The sequence below is a fragment of the Silurus meridionalis genome, chromosome 9 (genome assembly GCF_014805685.1).
Source record: "Silurus meridionalis isolate SWU-2019-XX chromosome 9, ASM1480568v1, whole genome shotgun sequence".
NCBI classification, from domain to species: domain Eukaryota; kingdom Metazoa; phylum Chordata; class Actinopteri; order Siluriformes; family Siluridae; genus Silurus; species Silurus meridionalis.
In genome coordinates, this window is record NC_060892.1 from 16,576,600 (window position 1) to 16,597,071 (window position 20,472).

Genomic DNA, 20,472 nt, shown 5'->3' on the forward strand with positions numbered 1-20,472 from the left:
TCATTCACAAACAGGTTAAAATACATGTGAAATTGTTGGAATGAGTCTCCATTTTAAGCTCTGTAGCAGTCAGAGGTAAAGCTGTCATATCTTTAGAACGGATTTAAATTTAATTTTATTTGGATAGATTTATATAATTTTTTTACGCTTTCTCTGAAACAAGCTGCAGTTTTTGGTCTTATTAAATTTAAGTTGTTATAGTTATGCCAAAATACATTTCCCATTAGCTCCTGAATCTCAAATATTGTTAGCATTTTTGCTGCTTATTGTTGTCAGTGGCTGTGTGGGATTCTGGTTATGATTATCTGTTATGATTTGTATGTTTTAATGATAAAAAAGGAAGGCTGCACTTCCATCTGTCTTTATGTGACCCAAGAGAGAGGAAAAAAAGAGAGTGAGGGAATGAATATAAATTTATAGCTGTGAGAACAGGAACTAACTTGAACTAAGTTCATGAAACATGAAATATAACTGTAAAAAGATAAATAGCATGGGCAAGGGCAATAAAACCAATGTCCCAGATATGTTTATTGGCATTCAATGGGAATTTATATGCCTGTTTATCTATGCAGATGAGTCTGGGTTGAAAAGTGTTTTCATGACTAAATAAGTTTGTGTCTGTGTGTTTGTGTTCATGTGCTAGTGAAAGTGGTTTCAGAGACCTTTTAGAAGCAGTTGTTTATAAGGTCATTTTTCTTATTGTTTTGGTAGTAAAAGGGCGGCGTTTCGCTTGAGTGCAGACTGTAAAGCCTGCGGAGGGACGTCTGAAAACATTTCACCCTGCTGATCTTTGGCCCTGTGATGATTCATAACGATAAGAACGGAATACAGGAAATATGTTCAGCACGGAGCGATAAAGTGCACAGTACATCAGTGACTCTGACCGCTAGAACATGCAGTAATGGTGCCATTGATTGTTGCAATTTATGCCCTTAATTGTGCACAGCATAAGCTCTTGAGTCTTCAAGCAGACACACACACACACACACACACACACACACACAGACAAACTCACAGCTCTCTAAAGCAGGGCTGATCAGAGGCCTAACAGCTCGTAGCAATGGTCAGGGCAGGCTTTTAAACTGGAGTGAAATATCTGTACAGAGAGGACGTCATTTCTGTCCAGATGAATCATCTGCCTGCCTAAATGCTCACCCAGGGCCTGCTGCACTTCCTCTAGGGGCCACAAGAGAATGCTGTTGAGTGCTTTTGATATTTCTAGTTTAAATCTGTTCTTGTATAACTCCACTCCAGTGAGTAATGGGCAGTAAGTTCTTGTATCACGCAAGATATATTTAAACTGTTTTTTCTCTTCTTCTCACATCCAGAATCATCTTCTGTAATTTATAACACATAACACATCCAGGGCCATAAACTTGATCCAGATTTCTGTAAGGTCCAGAAATGTGCCATCAGTGATATATAATGATCATGAAATCACAAATAGATCATCTTCCTCAAATATGTAGATTTCGCTGTGGAACTATTTATCAATACTGTAATTAATGAGTAGGGTTAGTGAGTAAGCTGAATAGTGAAAAGTACCAGAAATGTATATATAATGAATTATGTATTAAGTTTATTAAGGTCCTTGGTGGTCTAGTGGTTAAGATGTTCGGTTAAGATGGCCGGGTTCGATTCCCGGTCAGGGAACCATCCCCAGCCACTCTCAGTGCCGGTCCCAAGCCCGGATAAATTGGGGAGGGTTGTATTAGGAAGGGCATCCAGCGTAAAACATGTGCCAAATCAAACATGCGGAGGATCCGCTGTGGCGACCCCTAATGGGAGAAGCCGAAAGAAAGTATGTATTAAGTTTAGTTTTGTTGTAAGTAGCAATGAGATTTGGCTAGAAACATTACAATTAGCCAGACAACACAAAAGTAAATGATCTGGGATGACAAAAGTCTAATCAAATAAAAGTTGTCATTCTGAATAACACATTTATGATAAAAACCTCCAGCAATGAAGCAAAAAACTGTATGTCTAGAAAGGGAAATATTTTATTAGTAATTATTGATATAAGTTTTGATTTATTTTTAGTCAGTATTATTTTATTTACATATATAAAATGAATATACAATATTCTAATTAAAGTTGCCTAAAGATAAACTGAACTGTGCTTTACAGTAAATGTTTGAAAGCAATTATATATATATATATATATATATATATATATATATATATATATATATATATATATATATATATACGTATATACACACACATATATATCAAATACATTTATTTTGAACTTCATGTGTCTTCCTTGTGAGAAGATTTATCTTGTCTGCATTTCACACTGTGAACTCGGTTCATTTTAAACACTCTTGTGAATTCGGTCGTCTTCTCGGATGAGCCTCGGATCCCTGAGCTCCACACTCACACACAGGAAGGTTCCGGTTGCATCTGTTAAGCAAGATCATCAGTTCCTGCTAATCGTGACTGGTGGATGATCCTTCAGCAGGTGTAACATGAGCAATTGATGGAGACATTACTGAAAGACTTCCCCCTCCTCCACCCCTCCTCTGTCTCACTATTTTCTTGGAATCTCCCTGGGGTGGTGGAAAAGGTGCTGACAGGGCGAGAGAGACTAGACTGAGGAGTCTGAGGAGGCAGCAGCACTGAATTGTGCACTTAAAATCTGCAACAACAAAATACAAATGAGCTGCGTACTTTCTAACTATACATGACAGCATGTAGTAGGTAAAGGTCACAGCAAAGTTTTCTGCTGGACACTGGATATTTCTGGCTCATGAGGGTCAGGGTTAGCCTTCACCTTTGTTCATGCGCCATTGTGGATTGGTTCGGATTATGGATGTGTTTGCGTAGGAGCTGAAAGTTGCTAAAGTATATTCAGAGTAACTTTTGGAGCATTTTGCAGCTTGAATCTAAAGGCCAGGTAAGATATTAAGAAATTCCTAATGGGTCCTTTTGATGGGTCAATCTTTTTAAAATAGCTTTGTTTATGTTCTGGAAGCTGCTCTGTTTTATAACCTTTATATATTGCGCAATGGACATTTAATGATTAGAGAAGGACACTGAGTCAGCTGACCAATTCTCATCAAAGGATCATTAACTAGCCACACGTTAAGTGACTTTTCTTCACAGTGACGTGAAGTCACGTTTCAGTGTTTAGCTTAACACCGTATTGATTTTACTGATGTTAAATCTGATTTTTTTTTCATTTAGAATAAGATAAATACCATATTATATGTCATAATATATTCTGCCTGAGTCAAATCAGGCTTACATGATGTAGAACATTCAAATATTTTTATTATATGTTGTAATACATCAGCATTATATAATAAATTATTGTAAATAACTATAACCTAAAAGCCATAATTATTATGATTGTAATGATCTGTTTTTTTGAGTATAGTTAAAATTGAGTTATATCATGGTAATTCTGTATAATAGACTCTGATTGGCTGAACGAAAAGTGTGGCATGGCACAGACGCATGTCATTTAAGCACACAATCTCTCGCTATTTCTGTAATAACTATTTATCAAAATTTTCTTCAGAAACTTTTTTGTCTTTTGGTACTTCCTTATTTTTGTGCATGAATTAGAGCAGCAGAATTCTAGATGTAAAAGGCTGTATATTAAATAACTAATAAAAATTAGGGTTTTCAAAGAGATAGTAACAAATCACTCGCTCTTTCTTGTCTTGTCTTGTCTTATTAATGTCACCCTTCATAGATGCTGTGATTTAAGTAAGAATCACAATTAACTTGCATATAACTTTAAATGGTTTAAAGTGTGAAATGTCCGTCTTGAATTAATAATAAACAAAAGTTTGTTTCTGGCGATTTGCTGTGGTAAAATAGGAATGAAATGACGAGTAACTGTGGTTCTCGTATTGGTTTCTTATATCTGTATGTCACACAGGGATTTATTCTTTACTTAAAGCAGCGTCTCCAAAAAATATCCTTCCCTTGCCATAACTCTTTTTGTTTTCTTACTGTGCTAAATTGCATTAAGCTTTCTTTTTGTGTGTCCATTAAAAAGAGTCTCTAATTGGATGAAAAGCAGAAAAAATTTGAATGTTAAGAAGTACATATTAATGCTCAAATGATGTACAGAATGGCCTTTGAGCTCACTTTTCTCTGAGATAATAAAACCTCGAAGAATCGCAGCCTTTAAAGCAAGTGATGCGATTTTACGCTCATTGACAATTACATTTGAACATAACGCTACGGTCTCATGATTCATTTCCACTATTCCCCTTTCAAACAGCTAAGTCACTGGCACAAATCACGACTGGCAATGACAAATGAGCCTTTTATTTCCTACGACACCCAGTTTAAAAAAAACAAGTGTCTGTGTCTCTTTTGCTGACTTGACAACTGTTTTATCATCTTTAGACATCGTGAGACGACGCTTCGAATAGACACACAGCTAATGAAAGAAAAGAAATAACATGAAGTGACGGGATAATGAGGATGAAGTTATGTATGAGAAGCAGGTTTATAGCATTTCCAGAAACATCTAATGGAACAGCAAATGCACTATTGATTAAGTTATAATGTGTAGACTACAACATCCTATAGTAATATTAATTCATTCAAGCCAACTTACTCGTTTTTTGTTTATGATCAAAACAACTTTAAAACAAGGACGGACACACTTTTATGCTCTGCTAATGACAGAAAACAAATATGTGCAAGAGAAGTGTATACATGAAGTGTTAACGTTTGCAATAATGCTAATCATATGTACATGAGAGATGAACTGGTGACCATTCCATTTTTTTTTTTCAATAACATCAGTGTTTTATTGATTTATCTCATTGGGTATGAACAAACTGTCTTTTACCTAAGACATGTAGTATATGCTCTTTTTTTCCACTCGTAAATGCATGTAAATGTTTGTATCTGAAGACGTCTTCAAGTCATAAATATAGAATACGCTGTCAATTTTAATGACCAATTGCGTTAGAGAAGGAAAAATAAATAAAGAAATTGAACAAAATATTAAAAAATAAAATTTAAAACTACTGAACTTGTTTTTAATGCATGTTCAGGTTCATCACATTTGTCACCCAAATAAGGATGGGTTCTCTCAAGGTTTCCTACCAGGTGTTTGTCCTTGCCACTGTCACCACTGGCTTGCTAATTAGGGATAAATTTAAAGGGACTAATTTATGATGCTATCATTTATATTCACAGTCTGTAAAGCTGCTTTCATAATTTTGTAATCACTTTTGTAATCCTGGCATGAATTTTTTATTTCTGTTTGACCTTCCAAACAACAGAATTTTACACTGAAAGGTTGAAAAGAAAAATCTGAGTCTAGTAACATTATGTGGTGTGTGATGGATGAGATTAGAATTGACTAAACTGAATATTTCTGGTCTGTCAAATCTTTAATATGTTGTGAATGTACGTAAATGCGATACAGATTTGACCTGTACTATTATTTACCTTTAACCACAACACGTCACTTCTTAATTTATTGCCAACATGTGATTACACTGTGTAGAAATAAATGCAGTAAAATGTATAAAAATAAATAAATGTAATAGTAAACACTAAATTATGTTTTAGCCTATATACTGAAACAAACTATGTATTTTGTGGTGATGAAATGATTATTTATAGTCCTGTACGTAATGCTGATCAGGAGCTATTGTGTTACATGGATGTTCCAAAGCACTGAATATAACTGGAAATGGATAAAGTGTCCTCATTTTATAAATAGAAATTGTACTCAGGTTAATTCCTGTAGTGTATAAGAAATGAAAGACTTGCACTTACGGGGAAATATCGGGGTAACGAAAACTCTTCACTGTTTATTTTCCCTCAGCGGCATGATGCAAAGAGTTTTATTTTGTACTAGAGTTTATGGTTTCTTAATAGATGCAGATTTTAGAAGAATGCACTCATTATGATGTGTATAATAAGCTTCATGTGTAAGTAATAGTCATGGTTCCCTTTGGATTTATCTTTAAACACAGTGATCTGCCTGTACGCAGCATGGATTTGTGTGTGTGTGTGTGTGTGTGTGTGTGTGTGTGTGTGTGTGTGTGTGTGTGTGAAGGATCACCTCAGAAAGTTTTTTGGAAAGGCGCTGTTTCCGCCTCAGTAGTTGCTTTTGGCTCAGGAGTCATTTATCATATCATGAAAAAGGCAATTTTTTTACACTATATAAACTAAGTATGTGCACCCTGGACCATCACACCCATATGAGGTTCTCTCTCAGTCTCTTGCCACAAATTGTGTCTTCGTATGTGTAACTGTGGTACAGAAATGGTACAGTTTCCAACAACTAAACGTGTTCCAACATGACCATGCTTATGTATGAGGGAGGTGGAAGCTTATTGGTAAAGGCATTGGACTTGATCTGAAGATTGTAAATTTAGCTAACACTCCTGGGCCCCTGAACAAGGCCCTTAGCCCCATAGCTTCTCAGTTGTATGAATGAGTTAAATATAAGTAGCTCTAGATAAGGGCGTCTGCCAAACTGCCATAAATGTAAATGTTATGTGCACAAAGCAATCTTCATTAGGATATGGAGATATATTAGGATATTGGTGTTTGGAATAGAAGACTTTAGAAGTTGGAAATGTCCTGCACACAGCTCTGACCTCCTCAACCCCACTAAACTCCTTTGGGACGAAGCTTTGCGCAAAAATTGTCAGGAGTAACGTAGTGGGCAGTCTGCATCATTTTTTTTTTTCATAAGAGTGCATGGAATTTCTGAGTAACCATTCTAAGAAAGTCTCTTAAGACTAGAGTCTAGATATAACATTGTTTATGTAATTAAAAATGCAAATGTGCTGTATATATTGACTTGAAATGAAAGCATTTCAGTTTTAACAATGAGTCTTTTTTTATTATTTTTAAAAAATTTTATTTACACGAATAAAAATTAAAGCATGCTGAGCTTGAGTTATTGCGACGTAATATCATGTAATGATTTGATCATTTTTTCACATCCTTCACCTCTATAATCTGCCTCATCTTTTCGTGCTCCTCTTTTCCTCTCCTCTGCCGTCTCGCTCGGTAAGATAAGCAGCGCAGGGATCCCGTAGCGACCGCAGCGAGTCTACCAAAGCAGAGCCTCTTACGTCATCAAGCCAGTGACGAAGGCGAGCTCCAGAACCTGCAGGGAAGCTGAGGCAAAGCTCGGCTTTTCCCTTGTGTGTGTGAGCCAGTGTGTGTGTTTGTGTGTGCGCCAGTGTGTGTGTGTGTGCTTCTTATATATGTGTTCATACTGGTGTATGTATGCTGCTTCGTCTTCCTTTTCCTCCTCTTCCTGTTTCTCTTCCTCCCTGCGGCTGCATGTGTGAGTAAGTGTGTGTGTGTGTGTGAGAGTTTTTAAATGAAACTCGGCGTGTCTGGTGTGCAGCAGCAGATCAGCTCAGTCTGCACCCCAGCAGCGAGACATGTGGAACCAACAGGGTTACTCGGAGTATGCTCTCTACCCAGGGCAGCCCTTCTGCAATGTTACGTACAGGTGTGTATATGCTACCAGGCGTGCGTGCATGTGTGTGTATGTCTGTTTGTATAGTGAGTGAATTTTTAAAAGTGGTAACTGCAGACCTGATTTGACTGTTTTGAACACTGTTCTAACTAATGTTTTGTTGATAATTAAAATGTCTTTCTTAAAATGGTTCATTATTGAGGAGGAAGTTTATTAAAGATATGCGTAGCTGTTCTTGGCGTCTCTCCACTATCCTGTTTCCATGTTTTACCCCGGCGGTCTGTTTTGGTTCTAATTAATCATAGTCAGATGTAGGGTTGAACGATATGATAAAAATATCGCGATACTTTACTGCGATACACAATATGGGTCAGGAACGGCTGATCTGTATGAACTGTTTGAATAGTGTCATTTTACTGAAATAATGATTGACAGGGTGGTGTGATGTTGTTACCAACTTTGATTATTGTTCAATAATGGTTTCATTCCTCTGACACCACAGCAGTTGATTACAATGATCACAATTTTTTATTTGAAACAACAAAACTTGATTGAAGATGTTAAAATAACTAACAGACCTGACACTGGGGTCTCCTTTCCTAAATTATTAGTAGCGCATTTCATATAAAATAGGCTGTTACTATAGAAATAATAATATATTAGAACAAACGTATACATATATCTATCCCTGTGATTCGCAAATCCACTCCTGGTATGAGAGATTTGAGCTGGAGTAGTTAGAGATAGTTAGAGTTAGCTCGTTTCAAATGGTCTATGATACTACTAGACATTGAACACAAAACTTTTCAAGGCATATGAAGTGAAAACTTTGATATTTGTCTGCATTGAACAGATGAGTTGCTCTGTACTGACCGTTTTCCTTCCCAGGTGAATCTGACTGTCACCTTTACATAACTGCCATCTCAACCAGAAAAACCTCCATGGGTGTATCCACGTCCTGGGGCTGTTTGTCTTTCCATGTTGAAATTAAGAATAGTGTCAGTGGGAGAAGCAGATGGTACATGCCTTGAATACCACTATGGAATGGCAGGAGCTTCCTAGAAAGGTTGCTGTGAAATTCCAGGAAATGTGTCCTGTCGTCTCACAGGACAATTTATTTTCCAGTGCTCAAAGCTTATAAGGAAACGGCAAAAAAAAAAACAAGCACCATAATTCCTGTGCTTTAGACATGCCTACGTCCATTTAGCTGGAAAAAGCTTGCTATCTCACTCATTAGTTTTTGTCAGAGCAGTCTCTTAATTCTATGCTATTTTTCTTGGCTTTAAACAGGAGAACGGTGGGGGTAGTGTTTTATGTTTTACATTTAATGCTTGGAAATGCATATGTGCAACATGACATAAGATATGAAAACTAATAATGGCTGATTTGGTTAAAGGAGCGAGGAGGCAAAATAGTTTACTGACTACAACAACTGTGTTTCCATGCAGCATAATAATCTCTTCATTATCAGAATGTTAGCTCAATTGGACTAAAATCATGTTTATGTATACATGACTTTAGGAATAAAGTTAAATTCCTTTTTTAAGACTCTATTTTCATGGACATGAAGTATTTTTATGTAGGTCGTTGTCTCATTTCAGTTTTTTATTTTATTTAGAGAAACCAGGACTGTCTGAACACTTGGCCTAACTTGGTTTGCTGTGTCAGCTTTTTAACTTTAATCTTATGAGTCAACAATTTCCACTGGCTTTGTGACACAGATCTTTGAGTCAGCAGTAAGTCTAATTTTTAAATCAGTTTGTTGTGTCAGCCCCTGGAGTCCACTGTTTGAGTCGGCTCTTTTAAATCAGTTGTTTTTGTTAGCCGTTTGAGTCAGCTCTGAGCCTGATTGAGTCAACCCCTTGAGTCTGATCTTTAATTCAGCTAATTTAAGTCAGCTCTCTTGAGTCAGCATTCTAAGTCAGCTTGTTTAAGTCAGCTCTCTGAGTCAGCTCATTTAAGTCAGCCCCTTGAGTTGGCTTTTTGAGTCAGCTTGTTTAAGTCAGCTTTCTGTCGGCTCTTTTAAGTCAGCCCCTTGAGTCAGCCCTTTGAGTCAGCTTGTTTAAATCAGCCTTTCGAGTCGGCTTTTTTGATTGCCTCTTTTAACTTAGCACTTTAAGTCAGCTCTTTGTTTCAACCTTGAGTTAAATTTTTGAGACAGCTTGTTGCATCAGCATCCTGTGTCTTTGCATTGAGTCACCCCTTTGAGTCAGCCCTTTGCCCGGCTCTTTGACGTTTTGGTATTACGCATCATACCCCATCAAATACAGCCAAATACTGCCATCAAAACCACAAAAACTATTTAAACTATACTCTGAGGGGGAAAAAAGTGCAGTGATATCTTTATTTAAGTAAGTAAGGACAGGGATATATAATATTTTAACTTGTGTCTCCATTCTAACTTTCTTTCGGCTTCTCCGGTTAGGGGTCGCCACAGCGGATCCTCCGCACGTTTGATTTGGCACATGTTTTTACGCTGGATGCCCTTCCTAATGCAACCCTCCCCATTTATCCAGGGTTGGGACCGGCACTAAAAGTGGCTGGGGTTGATTCCCTGACCGGAGATCAAACCCGGCCACAGCGGTGAAAGCGCCGCATCCTAACCACTAGACTAGATCGCTGCGTTATTAGTCAAATAACACGCTCCAGACCTTGTGCTTATGTGATAATGCACTTGTTAGATACCCTTACACAGCCTGTTCCTATTGCCAGTAAAAGGTTTGAGGACACCTGATATATAGATATATTTGCCTTGATATATAAATATTACAAAACACATTTTAAATATAGTAATATTGATTTCTTTTTAAATAGGGGAAATAGGGATATATGAATAGAAAAAGGTTTATTATTTATTTATTTATTATTTTATAAATAAATCCATACTAACTGTAATTGATCACTTTTTCAATTTATAGTTAATATTATCCCAATCTATGTCATCTTTATGTAGAACACATGCACTTGCCTTATATTGTCATATCTTTTTTTTTTAATAAATCCAGATTATAAACTGTAATTGGAAGCAGCCCAGCTTGCTAATGAAGCTTTATATTGTGATACACATTCAAGATTCAATTGTCACAAGTACAGGAAACACCACACAATGTTATTCTTACTCTGTGAATCCTCCAGCAGCCTATGACATAAATTATTCAGGACATAAGATCAAAAATATGAAATATTACAAAAATTATAAATTACAATAATGCAAATGCAAGAAGAAGAGAGAAGAGGTAGGAAAAAGGTTTGTGCATATACATGTATATACCAACCAGGCATAAAAATATGACATTATAACATTATGACTATGAATAAGATGATTCTCTCTTCATCATGGCACCTGTTAGTGGGTGGGATATAATAGGCAGCAAGGGATAATTTTGTCCTCAGTGTTGATGTGTTAGAAGAAGGAAAAATGGGCATGTAAAAGGTGTAAGGATTTAAGTTAGGTTTTAATGGCTAGATGACTGGGTCAGAGCATCTCCAAAACTGCTTGTGAGATGTTCCCAGTCTGCAGTGGTCAGAATCTATCAAAAGTGGTCCAAGGAAAGAACAGTGGTAAACTGCCAACAAGGTCATGGCCAGCCAAGGCTCACTGATGCACATGAGGAGCGAAGGCTGGTCTGTGTGGTCTGATCCAACAGATACTGTAGCTCAAATTGCTGAAAGAGTTAATGCTCGATGGGTCAGGACTGTTTTGGCAGCAAAATGGGGGACCAACACAATATTAGGCAGGTGGTCATAATGTAATGCCAGAAAGTTAAGCCTGTTCGGTGTATTTAGCGTGTATTGCGCAACATATGTATATAGTGTGTGCAGTGTGCAATGTAAACATCGAAGACATGCATGTGCAGGTTCTGCAGAGGTAGATTCGGTAGATGTCCAAGTTGTTATTCACATCGTAAAGGTGTGTGTAGAGTAACCAGAGGATATACTTAATTACAAATAATGTGTAATACTATATTACATATAGAGTATTATATAAATTCTATAGTCATTGCTTAAAGTTCATATATATTTTATCTTATTACCTGCACTAGCTATTATTATATTATAAAATTGCTAGAGAGTTTTTACTCATTGAAAAAGTATGAAGTTTTTAGGGGGACCTTGTGTAATAGTTTCAGTTTGGTGGTTGGTGGTTTCATTTAGGCCTGATTGATTATATATTGGGAAACAGAACTACTAAATTATGAATTGGAGTGATGTAGCTGAGATTGAAGAGCACACCATGCTGACATTGTTTCTACATTTCAAGGTTTTTTTTCTACAGTGCCTATGAGAGCAGTAGTTTTGCATCTAATAAAAATAACCATACAGTGGGTTTTTGTTTGAAAGCACAGAATATATATCACTAGTTGTGCACATGATATACTCGAAGCGCAGTGAGTCGTGTCCTCTCAGTGCAGCAGTAGACCTGAATGTGACCTGCTAGCTAATAAAGCATCAGCATTTAGCACCTTAGACCCCCCAGCATGTGGTGAGATTCTCTCACGAATTGAAATTAAAGACAGAGCACGGGTCCACGTGGTCGAACTTTCTGGATCGCTTCGGATGCAAATATGACCCGAAGAGCTGATTCAGTGTGTCTAGAGATGAGGAGAGGCGAGAAGAGTGGCGGAGAGAGGAGGCTGTGTTTCTGCATTCATAAAATTCACTGCATTTCTGCTTAGAGTTCCCATGAGGAGAAAGGTGAAACCAGGAAAACGATTTGTGTGTAGCGCATATAAAATCTACCACAGCACCTATTTATTGGCTCGATGATGTTTTTTAAATTGAATATATTCAACATCAATAGAGATCTATTTCTGTGTTTTATTACGATGCATCGCATTTTGGACGAACTGCTAATCAATGAGCAGCTTGCACAGATGAACTGCAGTAATGCAGCAAAACAAGCTACATGAAAGCTGCAGTGTGTAAGACTGCAGTAAAAGTTCAATATTATGGACGCACTGTTAGTGACTGCTGCAGTTAAGTGTGATGCTGCTGTCGATACGTGCTGCAGTCGCTTTAGTTTTCTCTGCAGTCACTTTACACCAATAAACAGGACACTGACTCAGACATTCTGCCTGCTGCACTTATTACTGTACATTCTGCACGAAAATTGCATATAAATAGCTTAAAATATTCTCTATGGCTTTTTAATTAGATGTTTCCTCTAGAAGCGAAAATAAATCACAATATAAAAGCAATATAAATTAGGATGAATGCTACTGCTGGAGGACCAGGGGTATTTTTTTATTTTACAATCTATTTATTTGTACCTCATGCACAACTCAAACACTTTCTTTTCTGTAAAAAGGAATGCAGAAGTAATTAGGGGTGTCTTCCATCCAGTTCGATATTTGATGATACCACTGAATCTGTTATGATATATAGATATATAGGTTACAATACAAAACAATATGATATGAAAATATTATGGTATGATGTATATGAAAAGTTTTCTTACATTATGATATGATACGAAACAATATTTTATTATACATTACATTATGGTATGAAATGATAAGTTACAATCCAATGCAATACAGTGCCTTTATGATACATTGTGATATGAAACAGTACGATACAATATGTTATGAAATGATGTGTTACAACATCATTATATAATGCAATTTGTGACAACACAGAAGACTAATACATTACCACATGGTATGATACAATATCTTATAATACAATATGTTGTAGTGTGTTATGGAACTCTATAATATAATAACATTCAATACAATACAATTTATTGTAATACAGTAGGTTATGCACCATTATAGTACAATATGCAATATGCCATCATACGACATGGTTCAATAGGATAAGCTATGTTACGATGTCATTCGTTGTAATACGATACTAAATAATACAAATGTTATAATGCAACACGATTCAATACGATCTTTATTTTACAGTGATATGGTATGTTATGACAATTGTAACACTTTATTAGCTGCCCTTACATTTCCCTTTCTGAGTTTGGAGTAAAGAATTGTTTAAAAACCTTTTGTTTTAAATTAGTATGATTTATTGCTTTCAGGAAAAGATTCTTGTTGTGGAAGATGTTGTCCATGCTGCATCGCCATCATAAATCCAACATGATTCAGTGCTTTGTACTGACGAGACGGATTTGCATTTAAAAGCCCTTTGTTGTTTCTGCTGCTGTCGAGTAAATTTCTGTTGTACTGGATTCAAATTTAATGCAATGGAGCATGACAGGCCTGTGCATATACTTGTATAATATATGTGTCTAATATATATCTGCAGTCATTGGTCTAGGGAATTAAACTCCTTCAATGATGTGGAATGAACATAAATGTTTTATTATAAGGAACTTAATGTGTCAGTAACACATTTCTATGAACTTTTGCTTACATTGGAAACAGTCAATTATTATTATACAGCAATTTTATGTTTGTCCTGTGCCTTTTATGTAACTCTTCAGTCCTGTATGTAGTCCATATGTTATCTAAGCAGTCCCACTGCACTTTATGTAACTCCTCTGTCCTGTATTTTAGATTAGATTAGATTAAATTCAACTTTATCATCAATGCACAAGTTACAGTAAAAGGCAATGAAATGCAGTAGTCCCAATATCTAGTCCCAAAGTAATTTATGTAGTCCCTTTGTCCTTTATATCACCCTGTCTGCCCTTTTTGTAACCCTGTCTGCCCTTTATGTCACCCTGTCTCCCCCTTTTTTAACCCTGTCTGCCCTTAATGTTACCCCTTTGTCCATCATATAAGCTCTCCATCTTCCATTTAACCTCTTAGTTCTTTAAGTAACACCTGTCTTGTATGTAGTCCTTTTGCCCTTCATGTAACTGCTCTGTCCTTCATGTAAACCCTCGGCCCTTTATGTATCACCCCTTTCTTGTATGTAGTTCCTCTGTCCTTTATGTAACACCCCTGTCCCTCTGTCCTTAATTTAAACCCTCTGTCTTTCATGTAAACCTTCTGTCCTTTATGTAAACCCTCGGTCCTTTATGTAACACCCCTTTCTTGTATGTAATCTCTTTGTCCCTTATGTAACACCCCTGTCCTGTATGTAGTCCCATTGTCCTTCATGTAAGCCCTCTGTCCTTTATGTAACCTCTTTGTCCTTTATGTAACACCCCGTCCTGTATGTAGTCCTGTTGTCCTTATGCAACTCGTCTGTCCATTTTGTAACCCATCTGCATTTTATGTACTCCATCTTTCCTTTATATACCCCCCCTGTCTTTTTATGTAGCCCATCTGTCTTTTACTTATCTTAGCTATCCTTTATGTAACCTTTCTTTATGTAACACTCTGTCCATCATATAACCCCTGTTTTTTATGTAGTCCCTCTGTTTTTTACGTAGTCCCTTCGTCTTTCGTGTATCCCCTCTGTCCTTTATGCAAACTGTCTGTTCTTTATGTAACCTGTCTGCACTTCATATAATACCACTGTCCTTTATATAGCCTCTTTTGTCTGCCCCAAGTAGGGTCTCAGGAGGTCTTCTCAATTGTGAATGCTATATTTAAGGCCACTGAAATGTCATTATCGTTACCAGACTGTTTCACTGAATGTAAATGTGCTTCACTGCAGCGAGCAGTCTTATGTTGTGACACATTAGGCATCAGTGATTAATGAGTATCAGTGGTTAATGCAGTGTTTTGCTGAATGTAGACCACTTGGCACATAATGAACCATCTTTGTCTGCAGTTGTGGCAATCAGCACTAAATAGAATTTTTTTTGTACCTAACGCTATCCTAAAAACACTGTGAGCGCAGTAATAATCAGGTGTTAGATGTTCTGCTGAATTTTTGGTTTCAGGCTGGCATTTATACACTGACCTGCATGTAGCTTTTTATTCGCTCATGAACACAGACCTAGTTTTAGACCTTATTATTTAACAAGAACACTAAAATAGTTGCCTACATTCAGCTGTGGAGTTTTTCATTTTTTTAATGGACCTCGAGAATGAGTGTGGAATGTTGTGTAATACTAAAGTTTAATTGCAAATGGTCTGGATTTATTTCTGGAAATAAAAGCACCGGACGGTGCTTTCATTTTTGCAAATAGTTTTTTAAAAGCAAGTAATAAATATTCCGTTACTAAGTCATCCCTGCAGTTTATGGTGTAGCCTTATTGCTAATGTATGACTTATGACTAAATGAACCTTTCGAGGAAATAAGCAGTTCTGTAACTATTGTATTCTGAACGAGAGCTACGCAGTTCCTGGAATTATAGCATTGTGTAGTGTAGCAGAAACAATCTGTGCTTTTTTTCTTTTTCACAAATAACTTGTTAGTAGTAGCATGAATAAGCCAAAAGCAATATTTTTAGACTTGCCACTAGTATAATAACAGACTCATTTTGAATTGTGTTTCATGCAGCACAGTGATAAAAAAACAGATAACTAGTAATTAGCATAACAAGCAAGACACCTGGCTTTTGTTGAATCTTGTATATATCGCATGCATATTAGAACCCACTAGTTTTACAGTGGGATGTTATTTGACTGACATGCCAGACAGCCCAGTCACAGTGTTCATCTGTAGCATGTTAGCAAAACAAACGAACAAAAAATATTCTCAAATAATATTAAGAGAATTGAGTACTTTATAACTTTTTTAGCGAGAACCAATCATATTGCAACATTCACCACAGAAGTGTAAAACAACTGTGCGAAAGAAATGTGTGTAAGTACAAGAATGACGAATGTACATCTTAACTCATCTATGGCACATGAAACATCTGAGTTCCTGAAAAGGTTCCAAGTATAGAATACCCGTCGGTACACTAACATATTGTATTATTTTGATTTATTAGCTTTTATTTGCTATTAATGCTCACAACCTAATGCAATAATGCAACTTAATGACAGCAGGATCATACATGCTACTATTTTGAGTTGTCAATATAATCACAATGTTTGTGTTTATTTGATTCTGTAATGGAAACATTTACACCATTTGGCAGACACTCTTATTTTAAATATCAAATTACAACTGAGCAGTTGCGGGTAAAGGTCTTGGTCACAGGCCCAGCAGTGGCAATTTGGTGGTGCTGGGATTTAAACTCACATCCTTCCCATCAGAATCCCAACACCGAAAACACTGAGCTGCCACTTCCCAATTCAGATCTAATGGAAAAGCTGACCCAGTGCACAAGGTCATTCATAATTTTATCATAAAACCTCAGCCCTTGATGGCATTGAAGATGTGCTTCCTAAAGAAAAATAAATTTTCATGCAGTTTCCCACAGATAATATTAATTTACTGATGAATGATGTTATTAAATAGTGTATACAATATTGTATTCAATTCATTGATTTTTATGTATTTATAAATTTCATTGTAAGGTATTGTGGTCACATCAATCTCAGACAAATTCAAGCACAGAATTGTGTGTATGAGGGACACGCCTCTTTTTTGACAAAGACTGTGACTGTGTGCATAAATGTCATGTGACTTCTGAATAGTGCTGAAATATGTAGTTACGTCTGAGCTCTGCATTTGAGCTATTTTAATATACTTTTTTTTTTGCTATTTTAAGCTTTTATGTTTAGGACGAGGAAATGTGTGACCTTGAAGGCAAATTTTTGGATTTCTGTGTGTGTGTGTGTGTGTGTGTGTGTGTGTGTTTGTGGGAGAATGTGTTTCGGAGATCCAGAGCTTCTTTTGAAGTCCATGTTTTTGTGGCTGGAGATTCAGTAGTGCTTTTACTCAACATTAAATGGACTAAACCTTGAGAAAGAAAAAAAAGTCACAAGCTGCAGATGAGCTCAGAACAAAAACATCAAAGCCCTTTTTTTCTATCTGCTTATTTTTTGTCTCTCCTCCTGCTTTCTTTTGTCATCATTTTGTTATTCAGATGCGTAGAGAAATACAAATAAAGCCATGAGACATGATACTCTTCACTCTCATGCAGCAGAGTTTTTCTCCCTAAATTGTCCTTCTAAAAAGACACCCCCGTTGTCAATTCAGTATTATTGTTTAGTGTATAGTAATATTGTTAATATTACTTATATTATAATATATATATATATATATATATATATATATATATATATATATATATATATATATATATATATTTTTTTTTTTTTTTTTTTATACCACTACTGGAGTTTAGAGCAGCTTCAGGTGGAAAATCAGCTGAATGATTACAGGTGAGAGTTCTTGCTGAAAAGTAAAGCTGGTGTTTAATTTAGGATTTAATGCATTCTTTATTTGATTTATTTGCATAAAATTATCTGATTTATTTTCATTCTGAATATATAATTTTTTTTTATTATTTAAGTTTTATATTCATTTTATTAGAATTGAGATCATTTTATTATTAAAAAAAACATTACATTATTTGAATTATTTTAAAATAATTGCCAATTATTTGTACAACATTTTCTAGACATTAATCTACTTTTTTTAATAATAAGAAGTAATATAGAACTGTACCTATATTCAGGAGATGCACACAAAACATTTCTTTATGGCGGTTTGTATTACATTTGATAAGTATTTCATCCGAATAATAGGATGGTCAATCTTGCTATGGACTCCACTTAAAGAGTTTACATGGACACAAAGCTTCACTGTCATGTTACGTCTGCTTTTACGTGCTACCGACGGATGTCATAAAAATAACTGTAAGTATATTGTTGTGTTGTGTTTCAGTTAAATTTAGCAGCTAAAGTCAGTGAGTTTTTTTAGTAGATAGAGGCTTAGCTTGCTGTAAAACTCAAGTGTAGGAATTCTGCAGTTCATATACATATATATCTGTTATTTATTGTAAATAGGACACTTATGCTAACTGCATTTCATTGGCATTGCATTTCAAATGGTTTCAGTATTGTACATGAGTTTGAGAGTGCTGATTCTTACTACTACTTCTGCTCCTGTAATTAGCTCTGTAATTTAATTAGCCTGTTAATGCCTTGTTAGATGTGATGCATTGCAGCTGTAATGCTCTTGCAAACCGACACAAAGCTTCGTGCACATACAGAACACACATACACACACTACTAGTTCTCAATGGAATGAAACTGAAAGGTGTGTGTCTGAGAGTCCTGTGATCTTTTTTTTTTTTTGTCTGCTTACAAAAAATCGTTTGTGTAGTTTGCTTTTAGTGGGCTTCTGGCTTTATCGCCTCTTAACTTCCATGTGAGCTCCAGTTATAAAGTAAGTTTAATGTTTAATCAGATCGAACTGCAGGTTTCTGTTTTCAGCAACCAGTGACCCTGATAACCTTTTATTTAATCACACAGCAGATATGGGACTCTCAATCGTCTTTTAGGCCATTGTTGTATATAGCTAAGTTTTTCTATAGCATTTGTATGTGTGTGTGTGAGTGTGTTTGTGTGGGTGGATGTTTCTGTTTCCCTGAGGTGATAAAAAAAAATCTGTGCTATCAGTGCACTTCTCTAGTGACTCCACAGTGTTCAGATGATGCTTGCATGACTGAAAAGAGATTTGTACCTTGCACTAACTGTATAAAATCAGACTGTATTTCCAAAAACAGCAAAACTGCTTTTACTTGTCATTTAGCACCAGGGTGTGTTCTCCAAACCTGCCAATTTAAAACTCATTTTTGAATATAGTGCCAACACTTATTTCGGTGAATCAATCCAGAACTGTGTGTATTTGTGCGGAGTGGAGATGTACATGTGCCAGACGTGGTTAAAGGTCACATCTGTCTGACAGTCTGAAAAGAGTAGTCTCTTGATGTGAAGGTCTGCTGGTCTACAGGGAACTGATATCGTAATTACTGTCCACACATTACAGCCGGTTAATTATTTCCACCAAATTTGCTCAGTTTTTTATTAGTTCCTCTTTCATCACGGTTTGAGAAAATGTCCAGCTTTTTCTTGGCCACAGCAGTTCACTGTCCTGTTTGATCAATAAAAAGTAGTGCATTTGATAGCGATTTGATTTTGGCTATTAAACAGCAGTTTCTTTGATACATTGCTTGAAATGTTCCTTTATAAATATGTATTAGAGCTAATTTTGCACCAATGAAGTATTGTAAGTGCTGATGTGGCAATTGTCCTCGATTCAGGCCTGGGAACTCAGACATTTAGCCACACTTTAGTGCTGACGTGAAAAAGCTGTGCATAGAACTTTGATTATTGGTTATTATAAGTTAAAAGATAAAAAGGAAATAATTTATTTTTAAAACCTTGCCATATTTGAGCATTAATACCATGTATAGTGAATTATTAGGGACAAATTATTGGGAAACCTGACTGTTCCAGGTTTATGCTGTTCGGAGACAATTGTGTAGAATGTCTTTGGATGCCGTAGCATAAAATTTTCCCTTTACTTGAACTAGGAGACAACTAATGGGGACTAAATGTGAACAGAGATTCCCCTATACCATGTTCTAACTCCCCACCAGCTGAACATAAATTCATGCTAGTCTCTGTTCGACAAAACGAGTATCTAAAGAGTACAGATAAGGAGACAAAAGCCCCCAACACAAACAACCTTACAAATCTGTAATACAAGTGATATCAGTGGGCCATGAAGTTCGATTCAGCGATAGCAAATCAGAGATATGCAAATTAATATTAAGCATTTTCTTTTTACTTTTAACACTATTTGTTTCTAACAAATTTGCTCACCTGAAAATTGGGTGGTCTGAAACCAAAGGTTCATGTTTTAGATGTAAATGTAATCTAGATGAAAATATCAGGAAACAAAAGCTGTCATTTTGATCTGTGATTTTATATTTACCTCAAAATGTCTTTGAAACATACTGCCTTTCCAATACTTTTTTAAGGGTACTGTATATATGTCTCCATCTATCTGCATCTGTGTCTTTCAATAAATATAGGAGATAATGATATATTTTCTCAGCTCCATTACAGGATCTAAAATACAGCTCCCTAGAAATGTGAGTCTCCCAGCCTTCAGAAGGTCGACTCCTTAGTATGTGATGCATCACTAGTGGACCGATTCAGAATTGCGTTGAATTCTGCAGTGTCTGAAGCACTTATTTCAGCAATGTCTAGTCATTGTGTTTTGCTTGTTTGCCATGGAGACCCTTGCAGCTCATTCGGGAAGTAGAAAGGGGAAAA

At 36.1% G+C, this 20,472-nt stretch overlaps 1 protein-coding gene across 13 annotated transcripts in view; it reads left to right on the forward strand.

The window, feature by feature from the left end:
- The window catches only part of plekha7b (pleckstrin homology domain containing, family A member 7b), a 114,849-nt gene that overhangs the window by 21,036 nt on the left and 73,341 nt on the right, over positions 1–20,472 (forward strand). Inside the window, exon 1 of one of the 13 annotated variants that reach the window (XM_046857341.1) lies at positions 7,155–7,462. The exons of the other annotated variants lie outside the window; for them this stretch is intronic. Within the exon in view, the coding sequence (XP_046713297.1) occupies positions 7,392–7,462 (71 nt within the window). The 5' untranslated portion in view covers positions 7,155–7,391. Of the gene's footprint in view, positions 1–7,154; positions 7,463–20,472 lie in introns of those variants that run through there. 13 annotated transcript variants of the gene reach the window in all.